Source organism: Varanus komodoensis, unplaced genomic scaffold (assembly GCF_004798865.1).
Source record: "Varanus komodoensis strain SLA01 unplaced genomic scaffold, ASM479886v1 scaffold11, whole genome shotgun sequence".
NCBI lineage: Eukaryota > Metazoa > Chordata > Lepidosauria > Squamata > Varanidae > Varanus > Varanus komodoensis.
The window spans coordinates 15,282,933-15,308,049 of record NW_025335317.1 but is presented as its reverse complement, the minus strand read 5'-3'; the positions used below and the strand labels follow the sequence as shown (position 1 = coordinate 15,308,049).

Genomic DNA, 25,117 nt, shown 5'->3' with positions numbered 1-25,117 from the left:
CCCCCAAGACAAGATGAGGGAGTTGGAGGGCTTGGCTTAATTTGATACAGCAGCCATAATGGAAGCCAGGCAGAGCAGAGAGAACCAGGGAACTCACAGATCTGTACCTTCTGGACTAGCCACAGTGCTATTTGATTTAATGTATCTTGAACCAAAGAGATCCAAGAAAATGCAACACAGTCACATTTGATTTCAAAACAGAATTATTTTCTAAGATGAGGTAACAGGTAAAAAGCATGTCAGAAGGGGGAGTCAAGAGGGTTAAACATCTTCAAAATGCCTGCAGCTTGCTTAAAACTACAATAATAGAAGCTCAGTTAGAATGGACCCCACAGGTCAGGCGAAGTAGCACCAAGTCCAAGAGGTCACCACCATGGTTAATGAGCAGTGTCAAGGAAGCCATTAGAGAAACGAAGGCTTCCTTCAGAAGATGCATTAATTTCATCTGCCCTCACTTCAGACGATATAGGACAGATGGTTGCACCTGAATGGATATTTTCAGGAAGGGAGTCTGAGGAATTGAGGCAAATAGTGGTGGTAAAAGATGAGGTTCTTGACCTTATTGATAAGTGGAAGGATAAAAATCACTAGGCCCGCATGGGATCCATTCCAGAGTTCAAGAACACAAATGCAGAATTGCTGCTCTTCTAACAAAACTATGTATCATACCAAAGATCAATCTCTGTTCCAGGGGACTAGAGAGTGCCCAGTTTTGTGCCATGATATATCTATTTTCCAGGGGGATTTGGGATATTACAGGCCAGTTAGCTTAATTTCTGCTTCACGTAAACTGGAGTAAAGCATGATTAAAGGAAGCATATAAAAGGCCAACCCTTCTGAAAAAGAATAAACATGGCTTCTACAAGACTAAGTCCTGTCTCACTAACTGTTTAGTTATTTGACGTGTCAATGAACATGTGGATAAGACTGATCCAGTAGCCCTTCTTCACTTGAACTTCCAAAGAATTTTTTTAACAAAGTCTCCTGAGCAAAGACTCTTGAATAAAACCTAGCTGCCATGAGATAAAAGAAAAAGCCCCCTTATGGTTCCAGAACTGTTTAAGAACAGTAAACAGAGAGCATGAATAAATGCTAGATTCTCCCAGTGTGGAGTCACATGAAAATCTATACCAAGACCAATGCTTTCCAGCCTGCTCATAAATGAACTGGAATTAGGAATGAGCAGTCAGGTGGCAAAATGTGCTGAAGTCATGGAATTATTTAGAGCTGTTGTAGACTGTGCAGATATCCAGGAAGGATCTGTCCAAAGCAGCTAATTATATTAGCTAATATTATTTTGCAAGGGCTGTAGTCAGAGCACACAAATTCCACTAATTACAGTGAGCTTTAACGCAGTTGATATACGCAGCATTTTTCTAAATCTGGTTTGTATTTTGAACCTCGTTGAGCAATTATGCTTTCTGATGCAAATAATGTAACGCTGAACTCATCCCATTTTATCTTAAGTTAGATTTTTCTTATCATGGTATATTCATCATTAAATATAGTAATAGCACTACAAAAGTTTCTAAATAGATATCCATTTTAAAATCCAAATTAATAGTTCAGTGCTATACAATGACCTTGACAGGACTAAATCACGGTTGGGATTTTTGAGGAATTAGTTCTTCGGCATTCTTATGTAAACTCCCAAATCTCTACCTCCAGGTCTAATTTGAGGATTGGGGCCTCTTACTTATTGTTTGAATTTTGCACTGCCCTGAATTTTGTGGTTCACTTTGTAACTCAAAACCCATACCAAAGTGCATATGTTAGAAGTGCATATGTTATTAAATCCAAATCTGAATTTAAAGAAAAAAATGCAGATTAATATGCAAACTGGCGACAGACTAGAGACAGACTGATATATCTATCCCTGCTCCCAGGTAAGTGCACATAGGACTGCAGTCTAAACTCACAATTTTAAGTGGGATATGGAAGTGTGTATGATCCCTAGACAGCATCTGAGGGGCCCAAAGTGCACGGCAGACCATCTCCTCCAGTGCTGGATAGACCTCTGACCTTGGAGGAGATCCACATGTACGTCTGCTGAGCCACCATGAAAGGCTGTGTAATCAGTGGCTTTCTCTCTTGAGGTCAGAATCAGCACCCCAGAAGAGGAGCAAATGTAGTTCTACTGGATTCAAAGGTCTCTCCTCTCTTACCCATCAAGGTGAGTTAAATGGGTCCAGAAGCCCATCTAATGTAAACTGAATTTTCAGAGGTTGGAGGCAATATAAAAGCCTCTGTGGTTCCTCCTGTCTTTTTGGGTTCTTGCTGGCAGTGCTTGGGATGCATGGAGGACTCCCAGATCAGGGATCTCTTTCCATGGGTGTCTGATCTACAGGATTGGACTCTTAACAAGCCTACCAAAATGTCTCTGTGGTTTAACTTGGAGCAAAAGTAGAAGTTTTCAACTGTCCAATGGCACTTACTTTTTAAAACTTGTTTTCTAAGAGACAGAGAATGAGAGAGAGGGAGAGAAGATGGCTTATTAAATATGGAAAGTGGTGTAGTCATTTTCTCTAGAAATTATTTTTCAACAGTTTGCCAGTTCTTTTCAGTATTAAGCAAGGAAGAGATGAGCCAGTCTAGCTAGGAGACATATTCAGGTGAAAATGGGCTTCCTTCGGAACATTTCCAGGTAGATGTAGAATATCACACGCTAACAGAAGCAGCATGTGCAATCTGGCTGTGAATCCACATGGGATCTCCACTGGAAAACCAGCAATAGTAACAATCATCCACTTGGGAGGAATGGTGGGTGGGGCAATATACCTGGATTTAGTCTCTCTGATCCCTTCTTCCATGGAGCTGATCATTGCTGTACTGGGCCAGGCATGTGCAGGAAAAAGGCTCTCAGATTTACCATGAAGTATATCAGTGAAACTCTACCCCACTTCATGCACATGTACAAAGTTAATTTGGACATCATTTCCTACCTTGTGATGCTGTAATCCAAACTGATCCTGGGCACTCCTTACCATGTGCCTTGCCTTTTAAAATAAGCCCTGTCTGACTGATGCTCATTTGGCTAAGGAAACCCTACATTTGCACTTAAATATTGTGATCATGAGAATGTTGGTGTTTCTTCCAAGATCCCGCCAGTGCTTAAGGCTATAAATGGCTCAAGTTGCTGTTTTCAGCTGCTGGAATCACTCTCCACAACATGAGGGGAAAGGTGCAAACCTTGTGGCCGAGCAAGCAAAGGGCATGGAAAACACACAGTACAAAGGAGGCATATTTTGCAAAGTTAATATATCCATTTCAGAGAGCCCGCATGACTTGTGAACTGCAGGTCGAGGGCCCTGTCTGGGAGATGTGAGCATTAAGAACAATAGAAATGAGATCTTGTGAGAGGAAATCCCACAGTGGGTCAAACTACAGCAGAAAGAGGGCTGTTTCTGAAAAACAGCGTACCAGCATCACATTCCTCACCTTCTCCTCAGAACATGCAGTTTTACAGATAATGATACAATAGTGGGTAGATTATCAGACTAGGATTAGAATGACCCACTTTCAAATTCCTCGTTTAGCCATGCAGCTTGCTGGTCGCTTTGGGCCAGTCAGTAACTCTTAGCACAACCTACCCCAAAGGGTTGTTGAGAAGATAAAGGGGGAGTAAAGTTGATTCACAATGGCTTAAACTTCTAGGAGGACAGTTACCATGAATTTATAATAAATTCATAAATGTCTGCCATAACATCTACCTTTCCCTTGAAAAATTGTGTATTTCATTATCTTTCACATAATGTCTCTGATCTCCAGCATATTCAAGTAGAGCACAATCTCATCAGACATGCAGCAAACAGAAAATTTAATTGCTTAGATGCAATGGGATGAATCCCAGAATTTTAAGAAGCCTGAAAATCATTTTAGGTTGAGCTTTGTAAGAATGGAATACTGTTATCAATGCATTATATTCAAGACCAAGGACTAGACACAAGTTGTTCCCCCCACTCCCACTCTGAATGGCCTGTTTAAAAGGGAAACGCTCTGTGCATCTTTACCTGCCTCAATCTTTTTTAATCCAAATGTTCTGTTCCTATAAAGAAGGACTCCTCCCTCTGACAGACGTCATTCAGACGTCATTTCCATTGGAGGAAGGAAATATTTGGATCCAGTTCATGGATTTGAGAACACTGCTACACAATCAATTTAATTCTTGCATTTAAGTCTACTGCAGAAGAGAAATAGAGAACCTTAACATTTCTACCTGAAGTTCTAGACCAGGGACTCATTAAGTTTGCAAGCTGCATCAGGATAATAAAATCCATTAACTGGAGTGAACAATGGACTATCTGTATACAACTGAGAATGTAAATTAGAAAATGAACTCAAACATTCAAGACCTGATTTAAAATATAGGTTATAAATTGTCTTCTACTACATGGTCCCACCAGCAAGTAAGGGATAAGTGTACACAACAATGCAACACTTTACATTGCACTTCATCAGAGCATTTGAAACACTTCTGAATGGATTATGCTCATTTCTCACAACGCAAGATGCTGAAAGGGCATGCATTGTCTGAGTACTCATTAGCTGCAATGGAATGAACAGAAGAGAACCAAGCAGTTGACCTCAGTGCAACTTGGTTACATATCATATGAACCAGGTGCTCAAATGAAATAAAGATAAAAAGCAGGCAGAGCATCTGTTAAGTCCAATCAATAGCACTGGACAAAGACCTCAAGTCCTCTTGATGGAGTCTACTAATGAATTTAGGCTGGTGGTCAGAAGGAAGCTTGCTACTATTGGAGGTCTGCATCACTGTGGCAGCTTGCCTAGACATTTGTGATAACTCATTGATTCATTTCAGAACAGAGTTGGAAAACAGCATTTTATTACTGAACCTGACACTTTGGTATGAAGCAGCCCCATTGGGACCAGATCGGCTACATTCTTTCCCCCCTTTTCTTCCCTCTCCACAGTAGTGCCAACTTGTTCCCAAAGACCAATTCTCTCATTTTTTTCCCCCTTCAAAACAAATGTGGTAATGAAATTCCCATACCTGAGGTCAGGTGGCAATGAATGGCCAGGTTAGATCTCCTAAAAATCATGGAGAGTGTGCTTGAAAAGAGTGAGCTCTATAAAAATGAGACAAATTCCTTCATTCCTAAATGTGAGGCCGGAATGCTCCAAAACCCAACAGTCGATCCAGTGCAGTCCCATGCCTACAGCAATCGTACATACGGAATACATTTCTGTACATTGGAGACAGTCCACAGGAATGAATATATACTGTATATATATGTAAGAGGCAGACATTTTACTCACTGAAGTCATTGGTGATTTTTTCTTAGGACAAAAGTTCATCTTGGTGTATTACTTAAAAGGGCTGTCACCTGCAGCCTTCCACAGAGAGCTGAGTTTGGTGTGCTTTGTAAAAACTTTTCTACAAGTGGTAATATATTTTTCAAATTACATCTCCTTTAAACTTTTACTTGGTGCTATATTTGACTTCATCATTTTACAGAAATCAGTTGTGAATGTGTGATGCGTGTCCCTCGAGGAAGCTTTGCACTGTGGCTTCGGAGGGTTTTAAAACTTCTAAGAACAGCCTAAGACGTAATTTTTAGAAATGTCACAGTTCCTAGCTTTCTTCTAACGCTAGACAGAAGGGTGTGCAAATGGTTTCTCAACATTCTCCATTCTATTTTTGGGCAGAGAAAGTAGGGGAACAATTTCACCACATGCTGCAGTGGGAATAGAAATTCCCCAGCAGCATCTTGAGGAGTGTCACTTCCCATGAGCCCCTTTTCAGTGATGGTAGTGCAACTTCTTCACGATGCTCAAGGTGGCAGCAGCAACTGTGGCCAGCCACCATTTTGCATCCTCCACAAGGAACTTACTATTGTTCCTGGGCATTGCAAGACAAATATTATCGGAGAATATTCCATGAAAGACATACAAAGTGACCTTTTCTCTGGGAAGTGAGAAAAGTCACTTTCTGACAACAATGTTTCTGAGAAATGTTATTGCAGCTCTACTTTTTAATACTTTAATTCTATTTCTTATAACCATGCTTCTTTACGTATTTTGAAGTGGGACCACTCACTAACTTAACATTTTGAGACCCACCTGCAAATTTACCTTTGGAAGTCCACTTTCTCCTTTTATTACAGAAGTGCCAGAACATCTCATACTAAATGAGCATGTTTGTGTTTTGTGTATTTTTCTGTTTTAAATGTGCTTGAGTAGCATTTAAGCATAGGGAAGAAACCAGGAAGCCACATTAACAGGACTGTGTGTCATCCGCCTGGCAAAAGTGAAGCCCACCCCTCAGTTTGCAACCCACCAAGGAATGCACTGGCAGTTATAAACCTCATGTTGAGAAATATCCTCAAAATATTAGGGGAAAAATCTTTTGCCTCAACAGGGGATGCCCTGGGTTTCTATTAAACTTATTCAAGGATCTGAAATATTCTATGTGGACTGTTGAACCACTGCATTAAAAACTGGCTCTTGATATAGATTTTTTTCCTGAAATAGCTCAATTAACTGACTAATCCAACAGTTTTTGGAGGTCTTGGCTTGTCTGCCCTTCAGTCTCTTGGTTCATTTGGGATGGGCCTCCTTTGTGCCCATCCATGGGTCAATACATGTAAGAGATGACATGTGGTATAAATCTATCCATGACGAACCTTCATCAGATGATCTCAGGTTTGGTCCCTGGCATCTCTAGGTAGTTTAGGAAAACTACTGCTGAAACCCTGGAAAGCTGTTGCCAGATCACTTTGGACATCACTTGGCTAGATGGACCAAGGTCCGACTCAGTAGAACGCACCTTCATGTGTTCCACGGCATGCATGAAAAGTCTCCACTCTGAGTGGAAAAGACACAACAGAAGAGACTGAAGACATTTTGAAAACCTGTCAGGAGATGTTGCTTTAGAGACTTCCTGGCTTAGAATAGGGATAGGTGGAAATGCTGTGTCAGCTTGGTTCTGATAAGTATCTGCAAATTCTCCTTATCTGCATCAAGATTCAAGTCTCCTAAGAACTGAAACAGTTGAATTTGTCCATTAAAGGATCACAGCATTGAGTGATTAGCCACTAAGAGTCAGAGTTTGAATCCCTGAGTATTAAACTGTGTTAGTGCTTAACTGGAGTTGTAACCCATGGTTGTGTTTTGTATGTGTCTCATCTTTACCAGTTAGAAAGCAGGCAGGTAGAGTATAACTGTGCTGGGAATAGCTATACCTGTTGAATTTGGCCAGTGAAGATGTCAAGAATTTTGTTTCAGGTGGTGGTGGTTGTTGTTGCTTAAGGTCAAATTCACCAAGTTCTTCACTTTCAGGAAAGACATAACTTGAGATTAAGGATGGACAAGAATTTTGCTTCTGTTTTCAAATCATGAGGACATGATCAGGGTCCATTTGCAATATTATATATGAATAGGAGTGAGAGTTATTTTAGGAAAAAAAAGTTTGCAAGTCCTTAAATTTGCAGTTGCATCCAAAATGCACATATTTTTAAAAGTGCAGTTTCCAAGGTAAAAAGAAACATTGTCATGCTTTAGTTAATGGGAGAACTATGCACAGTTCTGAAAAAGTATGTGCAGAAGTACACTTTTCAAGTTTGAAATGCACACAAGCAAAGTGACATGAGCCAAGAAATATGCAAAAACCAAAACAGGAGCAAGCCAAGCACTTCAAAGTGATTTTTGGAAACATTAGGCAAGCTCAGGAATCACTGGTTCTCTCATCCCTACTTGAAATTTTGAAAAATGAAAATCCAGAAGGAAGTGGAATAGCCATACCAGCCCCCTCCTAGCTCAGAACTCTGTTTCTGCTTCAGAATGAACAAAACTGTTTCCTTGTCCCCACTCATTCGGATGTTGCTTCCTCCCCGCCTGCAGGGCAGTTCCTGTTCTGTTATGAACTCAACTCCAAAGAGATGCTCAATGGATTGAGCTGCTTCTCCCAACACTTAGGTGTGAGGCCCGGATGCTGCTTCCTACAGCAGCTGACTGAACTGCTGGGAAATTAGCATCACGTGGAGTTTTCTTCTCAGTGTGGCTCTTGAAAGCAGAAAAGACCCCTCCCAAGTGTGAGCTGACAACCTTCGCTTCCAGCAGCAAACAAACAATACTGTTTGTGTACTTCTTAGAAAGCAGAGTCTATCCTTAGTATGCAAACATCAGCTTTTCTTTTCTTTTCTTTTCTTTTCTTTTCTTTTCTTTTCTTTTCTTTTCTTTGTAGCTTCATGAAACTCATGAACTATATAAATGGCAATTTAAATTCAATCCTCTGACTATGCAGACATTACTGATACAGGAGCATGTGGAGGGGAGCCATCTAGATTGATTGATTTATTGTTATTAAAAGCTTTTCTATCCTGTCCCCTACAGAACAACTCGGGACAGCTTACAATAAATAAGTAGAACAGAACAACCTTATCCCCACCTCTGTTCAAAATGTAAGTTATAAGCTGTTTTTAATAAAACCGAACCTGGATTTGTTTAATCTGTGAAGACCTTTATTTCTGTATCAATCATTCTAATGAAGGGTGATGCCATGCTGGAAGTGGAGTGGAGGGGACACAAAAAGGCCGTGTCTTCTGTTTGGGAGTAGCAGCGTCGACGTGCAGTCTGGTCAGCGGAGACTTCGTTGAGTCCTGTTGATGGATGTTTCTGGATGGCAGGTGACCTGTTTGGTAGAGGAACCCATTTCAGCATCAGTCAGAGCACCTTGTTTAGGAAATGGTTTTGCTTTCCATTTCTGCATTTGCAAAAGGTATGCTTCAGGCAGCAGCACAAAACACGTTCTCTGTCATGCAAGCCAACCTGAATGTTGGACTTTATTTTATTCTTTTTGCGATGAAAGTCCATTGTGATTGTGATTTCATGAGCTTCATAGAGATGACAAAGAAAAAAAAGTACACTTTTTCATCTCTTATACACAGAATAAGAGGATTAGTTTTAAAAAGAATCTCAAGGGAAGTTTGTTTGACAAACTAAGGAATATTTTAGAAGTACTGGTTCTACAGAAATGGATTTAGTGCTCAGTGCACTGGGACATTGACTCATTAGTACTAATCAAGGTCATAATCAGTATTTCAGAGAGACTTGCTATTTATTACACATACTCCATTGTCTGAAGCTACTAGGCAAACACTGTCAATTGCTAGCCTATCTGTACAGGTCCATGAGGGTGGGAGTGAGGCCTTCACAATGGAAAGAACTGGTCCCAAGATTCACTTAGGGGATGGGAGATGTCAAGTTCCATGACCATGATAAAGGTTTTTGGCTTTGAAGTGCCAGTGAAATTGTTGAGGGATTTGGGGAACCTCCGGAGCTTCCCTTTTACCCATTTACAGGTTCTATGTAAATCCCAACTCAGTTTTGGGAATGTTCTCCAAATCCCCACCCCATCTGGGGGTCCATGATGCTCAAGACAAACTTCCTTGTGAAATATATTTGATATTTGATATACCAGAGGAGACTTTTGGTGTGTGTTTTCCTTCTGCCAGCTTCTCATCCACATCCTGCATGGTGAACTTCTTTTGAAAGTAGGGGATTTCTGAAAGCAGCATGTGGTTTGCTCTTCAAAGACCAAGGCAAAATCCTTGTGTACCTCGAAAGTACGAGGGGTCTTCAAAAAGTTTCTGCACTTTTTTATTTTATATTTTATAAATATATTTTATACATTTTTTTTTTGGATGGCATTAAAAAGTTGGTACGACGCTGGGAAAATGTATCACAAAGGTGACTATGTAGAAAAGTGGTGTAATTTGTTTTTGAAATTCTTAATAGAGTTTTTAAAAAGTACGGTAACTTTTTGAAGAACCCTCATATTTTTGGATTCAGTAGCCAGATAACATTGTCCACCAAGTTACACTGAAGTTAATGAAGAATTTCAGACTCTACCCCATAAAAGTGGTCCCCAATACGATCACCCCAACCTTCCTTTGACTGAGAGATTTATGATTTTGTTTCCAGTGTTTAAATTATGGGAAGAAAGATAAAATTAAGATTAGACTGTTTTTTGTGAAAGGAGTGTATTCTATTTTTACCTTTTACTAATAGTTAATTAGCTATGAAAACTGCTAGCCATTTGCCACCTTAAAACAAATGGAAAGAAAATGACAGCTTAGGGCCTAAGAGAATACGCTTCCACTGCTGTAAACTTAAAGACAAACATAATAATGCCTGCGTGGTGTGAAAGCGACCTGCACAAGGAGAGATTAATTACTGACATTTTCATACCAACACATATAGGGAATGTTTGCCTAGTAGGAGAATTTTAACATCAAAGCCTAAAGGATATCAATTACTGATATCTATGCTACTTGTCATTAAATATATTTTATGGCACTATTTAAAAGTATTCTAGGTTAGCTAGAAATATGTGATACTTCCAGATGAAGGGCTTCTAGTGCTACCAAACAAAAGACATTTTTGGTGGAAGAAAAAGATAGAAGCAGCAGTGTTTATATTGGATGTAAAGCTGTCCTTTTAAAACTCTGTGAGTATGCAGCTCCATGTCATTTCCAGTGCTGTCTACTTTCAGAGTACGTGTGCCTCCATGTCCACCAATATTTTGCCTGTCTTAATGTTTCTTAAAACCTCATGTGACATATCTGTTCTTTTTGTTGGCATATTATGCTAAAGGATTTGGGTATTTGGCTTTGATCATGGATTAGCAGGTAACCACCCTATGCATATTCCAAGTACAAAGGTGTCACTTAGGCAATGTACGTTTACACTGCTAATGGTATTAACAGACAGAGTTTTTAAAAATACAGCGCTTTGAGATCAGGTAGTCTTTTCATCTTTCACTTCAACATCTGTGAAAAAGGTTCTACAGTTCTTGATATATGAGCATTAAATATACCAGATTACAATGTGGTTGTAAGCGAAGTACAATTTAGAACTTTCTAGGGGCACGACGCAGTGGCCTCTTGAAGTTGTCTGGGGAGTAGATATGGTTATTTGGCCTCCCAGCTCCAAGGTCCAACATTAGGGTTGGGACTCTGCTGGTCAAGCCCCTTCCCTGACCTGCTCACAAGTGATTTGGAGAAACTGGACCGGTTTCATCCCTTGAGGCACAGCTGGGTCTCTGAGTGGAGGGAAAGGGAGATGCTGAAAAAGGCCATCAAGATGGCATGCACAGTGCAAGGTGTCATGGGACGAGAGCCTGTGAGCTCCGCATCACTTGGTTCACTGGACACACGGACACTTATGAGCTTAGAGGCTTTGATGCACCTGCTGTGGATTGTGCTCTCAGTGGATGTAGAAGCATTGCCTTTAAAGACCAGAACATTTAACCCAACAATGTTTCTGAGCTGGTAGCAAAACAGAGTAGAGGAGTCGAGGAGGACTGTTGTCATCTGAGGATAGATGCAGATCCTGGGAGAATAGATATTGGCTTCTGTGAGAAAAGGAAGAATATTTCCCTGTTCCTGTATTTCCTCTCTCATATTCAAACAATTTGTTATTAACTGAGGATGTATGTTTTCCATTGAACAAGATTTTCTCTAACATTTAATTATCGTCCCCCCACAAGGTTCTCAGCCATGCGATTGGGAAGTAATACATTTTCTCATTGTTTGTCAGCCTTTTGGAACCACATTTCTTTTTGAAATAGACTGCTACAGAGGTCCTTGTTTTGTAGCTCCTGTTTATTTTTCACAGTATCTCACACTCACTTGCTTCAAGCAGTTATTCCTACTCATTGACACTTCATATAATAATGCATTTTAATATATCATTTATTTATCTGTGAACACTGTAAACTTATAGGAGAGATATACATCTAAATATGTGGAAGACCAAATAACTCAATGGATAAATATTTGTAAGGTGGCTTATATAATTTGGGGCAGGAGTCTTGAAAGATACAGGGGTGGATATTTGCCACACCTCTAAGGTTTTATTTAGTTTTTCATACATTATTTATTTCCTCCAAGGAATTCAATGGGATGTGCATCCCCCCCACCCTTTTTCTTACAGCAACCCTGGGATGCAGGGCAGGATAGGCTGAGAACTAGTAACATGTTTTGGGCTGAGCAGGAATTTATTTATATGATTTATAGGCCACCTTATTAACAAAAGAGTCTGGACCACTTAGAGAAGTTACAGACAAAATTACACCAAAACAACAAAACACAGTGATATAATACCACTTTAACAAGAAATGACTTTAAGACCAAAAAACCCCCCCAAACCCTAAAAAGTGTGTGTGTGTGTGTGTGTGTGTGTGTAGGGGGGTGGGGGGACAAACTATGAGCAGCAAATCAATTTGAAGCAGGCCAAAGGAATAAAATTCATGATGGTAACACAGTACAGTTTGGAGGGAAGGGAAAGAATCCTATATAGTCAGGAATTGCCCATTTATTTGAAATAATTGGGATGAACTCAAATATAGTTCCTATTTCCAAATCTGCATTCATGCATGCTTATGCTAATGTGTTATTGCACCCCTTGATGAAAAATCAGTCCGCAAGTCCACAGAATCTGTGCAACTTGGAAAAAGCCACCCCGCTGCAGGATGCATAGCTTGGTTTTATAGAATCCGAAGTCCTCTGAATCGGGAGCAGAGTTCTCTGATGCTTCTGGTCAGTGATGTGTGGGCATAGCCCAGGAGCCAGTTTTCTCTTCTTCCTCAGACAGGCAGAACTGGTGTGAGTTCACAGTGGCAGCCCCTCTTCCTAAGAGAAGCAGCTTCAGTGTCAGGCCTACATGTGCTTTCTTTCTGGGCAGGAAATTTGAGGCAGGTACCTATTTTTAGCCTGTTGCCTGAAAATCAGCAAAATGTTGTTTTGGCAAGCTATTTGGTACTGCTGGAGCTGCCTCAGAGCTGTGTGTTTGTGTCAAAGGCATAAGAGGAGATTTATTTTCTGCTAATTTTATTTGCCCCTAGTTCACCTGTCTTTTTTGTTCAGCCTTGTGAAGGTAACAAGACATCTGAAGATGTGAACCTAAACTGAAGACAAAATGTAAGAAATACACAGGAAGTTCATACAATCACTACTACACTGGGTTTGAACCTGCAGATCATGATGTGGGGCCTAAGCTGGGCTTTAAATTTAAAGCAGGGATAGCGAGACACTGGCTGAGATTTGATCCCTCCTTGCCCATCTTTTCCCCTTCCCAAAACTTGATGGTGGGAGAGCAACTGAGCCACAGACCCCTTGCTGTGCTCCCCCTTTACATTCCCCACATTGTCCAGCTTGAAATAAAATTCAAAAATCACATAAGCCTCTTCATACCTCTATTAAAGCAATGGGAAGAGTGTGCCTATGAAGTGTTACTTGCTCCACATATACGTAAATTATTAGATTATGCATATAGCTGAAAAAGTCAGTTTTTTAAAATCTCTGGAAAGTAGTTTCCTGAATCCCCAGTAGGTATCACTTTTGCATGTTTTGATACATAATTCCATTCTGCCAGGGTTCTGTGTTATCCAGTGACAAAAAGAAAACTGCATAAAGCTTGTATTTATATATATTTTAGATATGCAGACATAGCCATATTAGGCTGTGTGCAGTTTATATTAGTTTCACATGCATCCGGCGTCCATCCCACCCAGGTTCTATATCAGACTTGGTTTTTTTGTGACATAGGATGTTTGCACACAATTTTCCCTAACATATGCATGTTTTGCAACTTCCCTGCTATATACCTTTTGATAGGCAAGGCGTGCACCATCCAAAGAATAGCTGCATCCAATCTGCATATTAGGCTGGGAAGTGAAAATGGAATCCTCCCATCCTCATTTCAAAATGCATTTCCTCTCAAAGCATGCCTTTGGAAATATATTTTGAACCATCCCTGGAGCTGAGAAATGTGTCAGACCATTGGATAAATGTGAAAGTAGATAATTAAGTTCCAGTCTGCAGATTAATCCAGGAGTTGCAGATCAGGTCAGTTCATATTGGAATACAAACGATCGAATCCCTCAAGCATCCCTACTTAGAATAATGAGTTTCTAATCTCCGGTAGATCAAATGGAAGGATAGGAGAGAGAGTTTTGACAGTTAATGATAAGAATGAACAGTGACCACTCTGTATCAAATTCCAACCAAATATCCTGATGTCAGTGGAGAGACTAAGAAAGATTTTATTTATGTATTCATTTCTGACAAAAGTCAAGCCTAGATCATGGTTTATGGAGTCCTGCCAACTGATCATATAATCAAAGCACATCCAAGGAAGTGCTAATAAACATAGCCAATTTCATTTTTACACAAATTAAAGACTGTAATTAAAGGTCTTGGGAATGACTATAAAACATTTTGAGTTTCCCACCAATATGTTTCTGGTAAACACATTCTTTGGAGAATCCCAGTAATGGGGCGAACAGAACACCCAGCACCTGTGAGTTCAACACGTCCCACACCTGAAATGAAATGTACCATGGGACAGAGGACATTGTTTAATGGAGGACAAAGTGGGTGGTATAAATCAACTCTGACGATGTTATTCTAATACTTTAATGTGGGGCTATTTGCTCAGAAGATCACAAAATTAAAGCTGAAAACGCAAGCGTACTTTCTAGAAAGTAAGTGCCACTGAATGCAGCAGGAACATCTGTGTGACATTTGAATAATTGAGCATTCATCTGCATTCATATAACATTTTAACTACTTGGAGTGCACTTTTATTTATTTATGCATTTATTATATTTATATCCTGACTTTTTTCCCATGAAACTCAAGGCAGCTTGCACAAGTCTCTTCTTCCGCTCAATATTATCCCTACAACAGCAACCCTGCGAGGTGTGTTGAGCTGAGAGTCTATGACTGGCCCAAAGTCACCCGGTTGGCTCCATGGCCTGAGTCCCAGTCCCACACTTTTAATCGCTACACCACACTGCCCCTCTGCAATGTTGTGTACAAGCCAGTGGCAGGTATGCTGGGGACCCCTCAAAGCCCAGTGTGCTGGAGTTGCTCCTTTGCACCACTGTGACCTGCTTGTTCACCTGCATTTTGTTTTGGCCCAGTCTTGGTGGTGAGAAGGAGGAGCTCTTGATGTCACAACCCTCTTTCTTCAATAGCTCTCTGTCCATCAGTGATAAGGAAATAGGGGAGAGGAGTGGTAGTTGTTGCTCATACTGGCAGTGAGAAGGTAGAGCTCCTGAGGAAGGAGGCCCATTGAAAAGAAGCCAGTGTTATTACCCCCATTTTGCAGATAGAAATACTGAGGCTTGGAAACAGAGGCATGACTAAAGCCACCTCGGGAGTCTGTGCCCAAGCCGACGTTTGCACCAGGGAATAGGATGCAACATTCTGCCTCACTTTAAGGGTTGCCAAAAGGAAATTAAATCATTGCAGGGTGTCCCTTGCATCTCTGAAATACATTTTAATAATCCCTTCTGGCTGCAGCCATCAAACTTGGTATTACAGAATGTATGATTAGATTGGAACAATAAAAGCCTAAGATGTCAAGCAAATATCCAAAGCGTGTTGTGGCAGATCTGGTTAGGGCCCCACTTACAGAAGCCTTTATGAGCTGTCTTTCACAATACCGCACAAAATGTGGAGCCCATGACATTTAATTACTGGAATATTAGAGAATGCCTACACTGTGAGGTAAAAACATTGAGAAACAAATTCCTCTTTTCCTCTTCTGTCCTGCATTGTGAAGCCTAATTGCAAAGTTCCTTAGATTCCCGTGATATGGAAATATTGCCTGTGTCATGCAGTTCAAATCTCCACAGAGGTCCAGAATACGTTTTCGCTGCGTCAATGCCACACTGCCACCTCTTTAATTTGTTTTTGACCAGATCTCAGCTACATAATACTGCACAAATACAGTGCATAAAGCTGCACCATTAGTAATCTCCACTGGAATAAAATGGGCTAATTAGGAGTATTGGCTCACCTGTCCTGTAATACATCTTGGCCAATGCAGTTCTCTTTAATTAGGAGGTGATACTGTCTATTGTTTGGGCATGAGTTACATATTGCAGCAGACATATCACTTTTGACCAGAGTTCCACTTTTGCTTAATTAGAAATCAGAGTCCCTTTCCACTCCTTCCCTTCTTTCTCTCTCTTTGCTCCTCTGCAACCTGTTGTATGTTTATTTGCCACACGGGCTCTTCTGTGCTTCACCCACCTTCCTCCCAAGTCACCTGCGGGTGTTCCACCATGCGCCGGCATTTTCATATATGCGCATGTGCATAGTGGTGTGCGTATGCTCAGCATGCAGCCAGTCTGCTCTTCAGTCAAAGTATCATCTGCATCCCAGGTTGTTCCAAGGCTGGCCCTTATTCTGACAACGGGATATCAATTACTGCATAGCTGGAAGATACAGGGGTGGGTGGTACATAAGGGGATGTCCTCGTAGGAGAAGAGCTAATCAAATTCTGTGGCTGCTAAATATTACAAGGTACCTTTGTCCATACTGCCTACCACCTTAAGTATTGTGAGGGCTGACTGAGGATGCTTGCATATTGTGAGTGCCCCTGTATTATACCTTCTGAATTAATGGAGAGACCAAAATGCATCTCAAATGAATCCAGAGGGCTGCGTTTTACATGTCCTTTTTTCCATCATTTTATAAATCAGCAGCATTGAAAGGGGAGCTGCCATTGTCCCAAGGGGTGCTGCTTGAATGGTGGTAGGAGAACATGGCCACTCCTGTTGCTCTGAATTGTCTGTTGGGTGAGGAAAGGCTCAAGCGGAGCTCTCTGGCAGTCTCTATAAATCGTTAGCAGTGTGTTTTAAGAGAGCGACTTGCAGTTCTTCTTTTTATGTGCAATGCAAAGTTTTTTATTTAAAATGGGGAAAAATAAAAGACAAACCACACAATTGGCACAAACCAAATTTGGGTGACATGAATGTATTTTGAGAATCCATTGTGATTCAGATTTGGGAATCATAGATGCTTTTTTGCCATTACAGGACTCTGTGATGATATGCATTACTTTTTTGGTCTAAGACCTCAAAGATCTGAGTGTCTAGAAAACTTTGATTTTAAAAGGGGCAGGAGATAAAGCCTGGAAGAAAATTTCATTTTTCTTTTTAAGAATGCCTAATTAAGCAGAGGGAAAAAGCACACCCTTGAAGTCCCCAAACCCTCCCTTGGTTCAAAGAGTCATTCATTTTTCTGTGGAAGAAAAAGAGATGATATATTACTTTAACAGAGTTGTGAGCTCTTACATTACTTTAACAAAAGTCTTTATAAACTTGAAATGAACACCAAGCAGTGTGCTATAAAAATGATACACTCTGTAGTTTGTGTTTAGGAAAATTGGCCTTCCATTTCATTTGGGGTTAAGGATGCTTTTCTATCTGAATGGTGCAATACTTGTTCAGATTACCATATAAAATGAGATTTCTGATGTCCACTAAACTTCCACTACCAAAGGATGGTTTTCAAGTCCAGCACAATTTAGAGATTCCTACCAGAGGTCCATCCTGCTCTTCACATTGCCATCTTAGATGAAAACACAGACTAGCAGTTGATTGAAACATTTGAATTTGTATGTGTTAATGAATGGGTTACAATTATGCGTACTTACTGCCAAAGCCTAATTATGGATCTACTAACTTGAAGTAGACTGGGAGAGAGGAGGGGAAAGAGACAGTGCTTTAGTTATTTGCCGCTTGGCCCCTTTTCTCTAATTAGGAATTCTTACTGCTGTTGAGTTTGTGCTTCTCCAAAACCATATGGAGATGTATGGATGAGGCTAGAGAAAAAGGGTAGCCTTTAAACTCTTGTTGGGGTATACAACGTGCTTTGTTAAATAGCCTTTGCTGCTATTTCTGATCCTTGTGAGTGTGCCAGCAGCAAACGAAGTTACCAGGTGGGAATGAAGACCCAGATGGGAGAGAATGGTTTCATGAGGACTGTTGTTTATGGTTTGGCTGTCCTTCTCAATCCATAGCCATCCCGAAGGCATCAGAGGGCAGTCAGACAGCTTAAACCAGTTCTGCTCTGTGCTTGGATTGGATTGGAGATTGCAGCAAACTTACATTCATTTGGGGTAGGGGAAGCAATAATTTGAGATATAGCTATAAGTTAGTTATGTAGAGAACGGATCATCTATGAATGGCATAGATTAATTGGTTTGTTGTTGTTGCTGTTGCTGTTTTGCTTACATGCCTACCTGTCCTGTCTTTTTTCTATCATCTCACTCTCCTGTCTTGGCACTGACCAGACACAAACTTGCTTAGTTTCAGCAAAAGGAACGTCATGTATCTTCAGAATAATATTTTGGGATGGACAAATCAGTCAGTTTCATGTTCTGCTGCATCTGAGTTTTTAATAGCTCAAGATTTTCCATCATGAATAGTACGACTCTTTGGTATTTATTTATTTATTTATTTTCCATACTGCTCAGCGGCTGAAGCTCTTTGGACAGTTCATAACGGCACATTAAAATGCAATATAAAATATACCAAATTAAAATGTATTAAAACATCAAAAAACAACAGCACAAATTGCTACATCATGTTTCTAACAAATTTCCACCCTCCTCCAGGTTTAGTCAGGGCTGGAGAGGGGCAAGGGCTGAACATATGATCTTTGATTTCCTTTATAATTTGATCAGAAAAACTGTGAAGTTCTGATTTTAAAAATTGTGCATCTCAAATATGTATTTCAGTAGTGAGAAAAATGCGCATTTAAAAGATAGTTTTCCAAAAAAAGTGCCTATTTAAATAGGCTTCCAAGTTCAGAAAGTGAGAACATTTTCTCCAAAAAGGCATTCCTGTTCACATTTGGGGTTGCAAACAAGGCTTGTTTAAACAGTTTTTGAACAAAATGAAATTGTCACGAAACATTGCATATTTATGGAGTGCAAGTAGGATGCAAACTTTTGCTAGGGATCCAGGAATAATGATGCCAGGGTTCAGAATGTATGTACCATAGAAAAGAAGGAAGACAAAGACTTCTGGGTCTTTACAGTCTTTTTTTGTGATGGTAGGGATATGTGCCATTCCTAGCTCTCACATCCTCCACCAGTACAAGTTTGTGAACTGCTAGTAAGAGAATGATTTTATTACTTGGAGTAAGCCATTTTTATAAGCAAAACAGCTGAATGAATTCAATTTTCCCTAGAATATGACGAGTAATAAAAACACTGGTGTTGGATTTGCTTGGCCTGCATATTTTCAAAACACGTAATACAAATGAACAAGCAAACAAAAAAACCAGTAAGAACCCAGTATGTGACTGCTTCAATGAATGATAGCTTTGAAAATTGGAACATGAAAGTTTCAGAAAAGCAGTTCACCTACATTTGAAATGGAAATTTGCCTTAGGCTTCTTAGCATACGTAATATACGATCAGTTTATGTGCAGAACTTCAAAATGTATTAGAACCACCTGGTGTGATTAGAGATCTGAAGGTGCAAATGTCTTTTCAAGTCAAGTGCTCCATTCCTCCTGTATTGATATACTTTTTTCTGAGTTCAAGATACAATTCAGTTTCTGGAATATTGAACAGTATTCATTTATCCATCTTTCCTTTTTCATTTACTTGGTGATAAGCATATAATATTTCTTGAAATGCATGCCGGATCCAAGCATGAGCAGGAAATAGGATCCAAGCATGAGCAGGAAACTTTGATGGGGTTTTATTTATTTATTTTAAAACTTTTCTAGACCGTCCCATTACCAAAGTCACAGGATGGTTTGACAATACAAAATGTAATTTTATAAAAACACAGCATTTTAAAAATGTGACTAATAATAAAACTCCAATGAAAACAGTCAGGTCTTAAAACATTGGAAAGCTTTGTTTTATTTTTCTAGTGCTGAAAAGAACAAAGTGATGGTGCCAGGCGAAACTCTCTGGGGAGTGAATTCCACAATGGGGTGCCACTGCAGAGAAGGCCCTGCTCCAGGTAGTCATCCTCCTAATCTCCTTCACGGAGGACACCTGGAGAAGGGCATCTGCCCCACATCTTAAGGGGCAGGCAGGCACAAATGGAAGGAGATGCTCCTTCGGGTAACCAGGCCCTCGCCTGGGTTTTACAACTGAGCTCGCAGTACCACTGGCTCAGACTGCCACCCATCTCCACAAGTGGATGAAATGAGGCTCCATTGTATATCACGCTTGAAGATATTTATGCACTAATGTTTCCCTTTACCCATGCACTAGTTCTCCAGATCTTGCAGGATTTTCCGGGGCCCATCAGAAGCAGAGTTCCAACAGAGTTGAAACTTTTTGTAGCGTGGATCACTTCTCTAAAGCAGGGAGTCTGTATTTGTGCTATTACTCTACTGTGGACCATGGTGTAATTCCAGAAACCTTGGAGCCTCAAAGGTGAAGGAACAGGAGTTGACCCCTCAACGTTTTGTAGTAGGCATTTTCATTCAGAAATATCCCTCTCAGATAATAACATTTGCTCTCACTTACATATGTATAAGATTGCAGGTTTGGCCATGTTAGTGCATCGGGTTGCTTCTAGATGGATGATTGCTAGTGCTATGAAAAAACTCATCTGGAAGCACCCCCGGTGAAGCAGCAGTTTCTTGGTTAAAACACCAGCAGGACTTGCTGATCTTTAATAAGGCTTCTTTCTGTCTTCTGTTGAGCTTTAATAAAAAGTGAAACTACCAGCACTTTTCTTTTTGAATTTGATTAATTTCCGGATTTCCTTTATAGTTGTAACATCCATTTTACCGTCAAATCAATGTGTGCGTAACTGTTTTTACATGGGCCAACTTACCTAGCCTGGAGAAAAGTACAATAATAGGAAGAGCAACACTGCTGCACTTTTAACGACATGGACAAATTTATCTTTCTTTAGCTAAATAGCCTATCTAATCTTTTACCAAAGATGCTTTTTTAAAAACCGAGAGCACTTTAAAGTGCTTTTCACTGAAGTCTTCGACATGTTAAAAAAGCTATTCAATCAAGGTCAGCATTGCACAGGCCTTTTAGAAATCCTCCTTTTACAGATTAACAAATGTCTTGTGTATCATGCTAGAAATGACCACTGTTTTAGACAGACCACCTCCTAACTCAACCAGTATTTAATAATCCTGGAAATGAGACCGCATAGGAAGAGTTTATGACTTCAGTATATGGAAGTCCGCTTCCATTTTTATTTTGAAGTCTGAAGATATATCTCCATTCTCAGATCTTTCATGGAGAGGGCCCATGAGAAAAGTTTCCTACCGATGTGGTCTGGAAAGTACATACCATCATCATGACAGTTTTATCATGGTAGTTTTTATTTTAAGAGGATATTTACCATCGGAACACACTGAAAAATATGCCATCATTTCACATAAAACTGAAGTTTCTTTCACAGACTCATAGTAGAGTTGGAAGGGGCCATGAAGGCCATCAGGTCCAACCCCCTGCTGATGCAGGACACCATGTTACACCACCCCACTCAGATGGCTGTCCAGTTTCTTTTTTAATGTCTCCAGTGTGGGAGAGCCCACCACCTCCCCAGGCAGCTGGTTCCACTGTCATATTGCTCTGGCAGCGAGGAAGCTTTTCCTGATGTCCAGCCTGAATCTGGGTTGTTGCAACTTGAATTGATTATGCTGTGCCTTACAAAGTCAGTAGGGACATTACACGGCAATACAGATGCATTTTGTCATGTTCTTGATTTCGAGGGATGCAAAGTGGGAAGGGTGATGCATATGGCATTTTTCAGATAACTTATTGAATTTATGGAGAGTGGTGTCAGGATTGCATGTGCTGCCCTTTTGGACCTGAACCTAGTGTCTATCAGATTATCTGTTTATACAGCATTCCTTTAACAGAGTATGCATATCTCCATAGTGCTGCTGACCTCTGTACAGTCACCTGATGGCTTGTATAACACCTTTGCATTTAGACCTCTGCTTGAAGGTATCTCTGCATGATCTGAGGACTGCAAAGCTTTTACCAGGGTGGGGACCTTTCTTCTGTCAAGCATTACTTTTCCTCAGTGATAATTTGTGGCAGGTCACATGGCATTTGCGAATGATAAAGGTGAATTAGGCCATCTTTTCTCTCTCTTTCTCTCTCTCTTTCTGATTGGATTCAAACAACCTGTACTCAGCCCACACTCAGCTCTCAAGGTATTGGTATGGGTTGAGCACAGGTTGTTGAACTATGGTTGTTGTTGAGCTGTGCGTTATTGTTTGGTCTGAGCCTAGCTGTGCAAACAAACCATGGCTAGTTAATCACAAACAAGCCAGGATGAGAACCTATGATTTATTGTTGGGTTATGAACTGTGCATTATTCCTCTTTTTATCATCTTGACTGGGGTCAGACTGCATACAAATTCATATTTCAGCAACAAGCCACGATTCAATAAGAACCCCAACTCACCCCTCAAGTGTGGTTGATCCTGCTATCTGAACCAGTCTCTCTCTCTCTCCCTCCCTCCCTCCCTCCCCCAAAACAACTTCTATCATTCTCTCTCCACTCTTCCTTTCCCTCCTCACCCAGCAGGCTTGCCGCAGAGATACAGATTGTTCTTGCCAGAGATCTGGACTCATTTCCTGTAGAGGGCCTTTGAAATGAGACCGACTGCCCACTGCTAGTCTATACACACTGGTTCTGTACAGACTATCAGAGGACTGGGCAAAAGTCAGGAGCAGAAACACAGGTGCATACTCTGACCCGTAATCTAGAAAGGACTTTTTTTCCCTCAAGGAATTTTTTTCGGAAGGTGGCCCTAGGGCTATCTATCCTTGGATGTTCCCTGATTAATGTCTCAGGAAGTCATCCCATAAAAGATACATACTCTTGCTCCCCATTCAAAAACCTTGTTATGTGATCCCTCTATACTCATGTCTAAGAGGCTAAATATGCTGGTTAGGCCTCTTTACTGTCTAAACATATGTAGGATTAGACATATGTCTAATGACTTCGTCCAATGACTAAGGACTGGACCCTTAGTCACAGTGAAATATCCCTGAAATAGCCCAGACTTCAAACCTGGCAATGCTATTTCAAGCTTTTGAGTGCCGTGTCTGGAAGAAGGTCAGTTCTTAAAGAGTTGTATGATGCCAATAAAGGTGAGAAGAGAAAAGAGAAAAGAGGAAAGGGAAGGAATGAATAAGCAATATGGAAGAAATGAATATCAATGTCTGCATTTTTATTCTGAAAATTTGTTGCTACTTTTGCTGCTTTTTATTGTTGTATTAACAAGAAAACTAGTTGTTCTGCTGATGCCATGATTCCAAAGGTTGAAATCCTACACATCCATTAAACTCAAGGGGGTTCCTTCTGAGTAGGCATGCATAGAATTGCACTGCTCAGGCACAAGCTTAAACCTTCTTAGACAGAAGTAGTCCGACAACACTTGAGATTAGTTAGTGAAACTGGTGATTCTTTCCTTTTAGGCCACAAATTGATTTTGGGCAGACAAGCTTGTAAAAGTTTTTCTAGGCTTGTAATTCCTCAATGGTAGGGGAATGCTAGGAGTTGTAGGGCATTTTTATGTCTGAACAGGTATAGTTTTGTGCCCTTAATTTTGTGCCATTCACCCAGGACTGCTGGATATAGGAGGAAGGAGCCAGAATAGCTATTTCGGACAGATTTAAACTGGATGATCATGTGACTCAAAGCTGCATCCATATAAAAAGCTTAATAGCTGGACAAATGGAAATTTAATGTGCGACACATTGCCCAGCTTTCTACATTCCATCTCCGTCTTCTTCCCTCGCTATTATTTTCTTTCCACCTTCAAGTCTCCAGTAGCATTTCAAAAACCAAATGTGTGTAATTTCTCAAAGTTAGAAGATACTGTTTTCAAAAAACATTCTACACTCATCTTTGTAATTCTCTTTTTATTCAATGGACAGTGATGCCAGAGTTTATTACTCAAGTCAACACGGCCCTGGAAAATTTAAGCAGGAATACGATGCATCTGTTTGATGACAATCAGTTTGTTGATATCTCTAAGAAGGTCTATGACACAATTCATGACATTAGATGTTCGGTTATGATGATTCGGGTAAGTGTCTTCATTCATTCATTCATTCATTCCCACTTAACAGATTTAGCCATTTTGCTGTACATTGTTCATCTGAGTGATAGGTAAACACAAGGTCTATGCAACTATACATTTTGGAAATTATTTCTTTATATAATAAAGTGAGATCCGAAGGTCAGAATGTAAAGCACTAAACTGACACATTTGTACTGGCTGCCCATACATTTCTGAGCTGAATTGCGATGCTGATTTTGACCTATAAAGCCTTACAATGCTTAGAATCACAATTCCTGAAGGAGCAACCCTCCCAGTAGGACCCACCCCCTATACCATTTCATTCATTTCTATACCGCCACATAGTCTATAGTACAATCAACAGCTCAGGCTCTCCTTGGAACTTCTCCCAAAGGAAGGGAGAGGTCCTTTCATGACGGTAGCTGCCATACTGTGGAATATTTTCCCCCAAGTCCCGCCTGAAACCGATGTTACTACTGCTTTGATGCAAGGTTAAGAGCTTTACTCCTAGGCATTGGAGTCATACAATGGGGCTTTTAGGAATAGTTGGGTTTTAGTATTATTAACTGTTCAGTTGGGTTTTAGTATTATTAACCGTTCTTGGCTGTTCTAAACTGTTCTTATTTTCTTTTTGTATGTTTTAAATGTTCTGTTATTTTTCATAATATTGTGTTTGGGGTTTAAATTTCTGCGAGCCATTACTAGAACTATGGCTTTTGGGAAGTGTAGAAATTAAATGAATCATGGTCCTGAAATAACAGCATGGTGGAATAGTTCAGAAGCAGTTGCTCCATTAGAACAGGGTTCCTGTGTCCTAGCTGCAGCTAATGATTGCTGGATATCAACCAAATGAACTTTTTGGCAGAGGCATTAAGTCCAATGATTGATGACTGAAAACTAACCTTTCTGTGTCTCATGAAAACAGCCCATGAAAACAGGCAGACTTGTAAATGGACTTTGCCTGGTCACCCATGACAAGTAAAAATTGTCTCAGCACAACAAGGAGAGAAAGTGTTAGCGAAATTGGTGATTCTTTCCTTTTAGGCCACAAATTGTTTTTGGTCAGACAAGCTTGTAAAAGTTTTTCTAGGCTTGTAATTTACTGCATTTATTTGAAAGGCTACCAGGCTTATGGGTTCTCTGTTGACCTGGTGCCAAAGAAATGGCATTTCCTGAAAAAGCTTCACTCCCAGAAATAAGACAAACATAGACATTAATATGATTTATTAAATGTAATTAGTTTGACTATTTAT

General features: G+C 40.3%; 1 protein-coding gene across 3 annotated transcripts in view; it reads left to right on the top strand.

Moving 5' to 3' along the window:
- CTNNA3 (catenin alpha 3) overlaps positions 1 to 25,117 on the top strand; it is a 766,319-nt gene that overhangs the window by 626,722 nt on the left and 114,480 nt on the right. For 2 of the 3 annotated variants that reach the window (XM_044420420.1, XM_044420417.1), the window contains 2 exons: positions 2,102 to 2,173; positions 23,719 to 23,870. In XM_044420420.1, coding sequence (XP_044276355.1) covers positions 2,102 to 2,173; positions 23,719 to 23,870 — 224 coding nt within the window. The remainder of the gene's footprint in view (positions 1 to 2,101; positions 2,174 to 23,718; positions 23,871 to 25,117) is intronic. The other variant, XM_044420418.1, reaches the window with a different exon arrangement.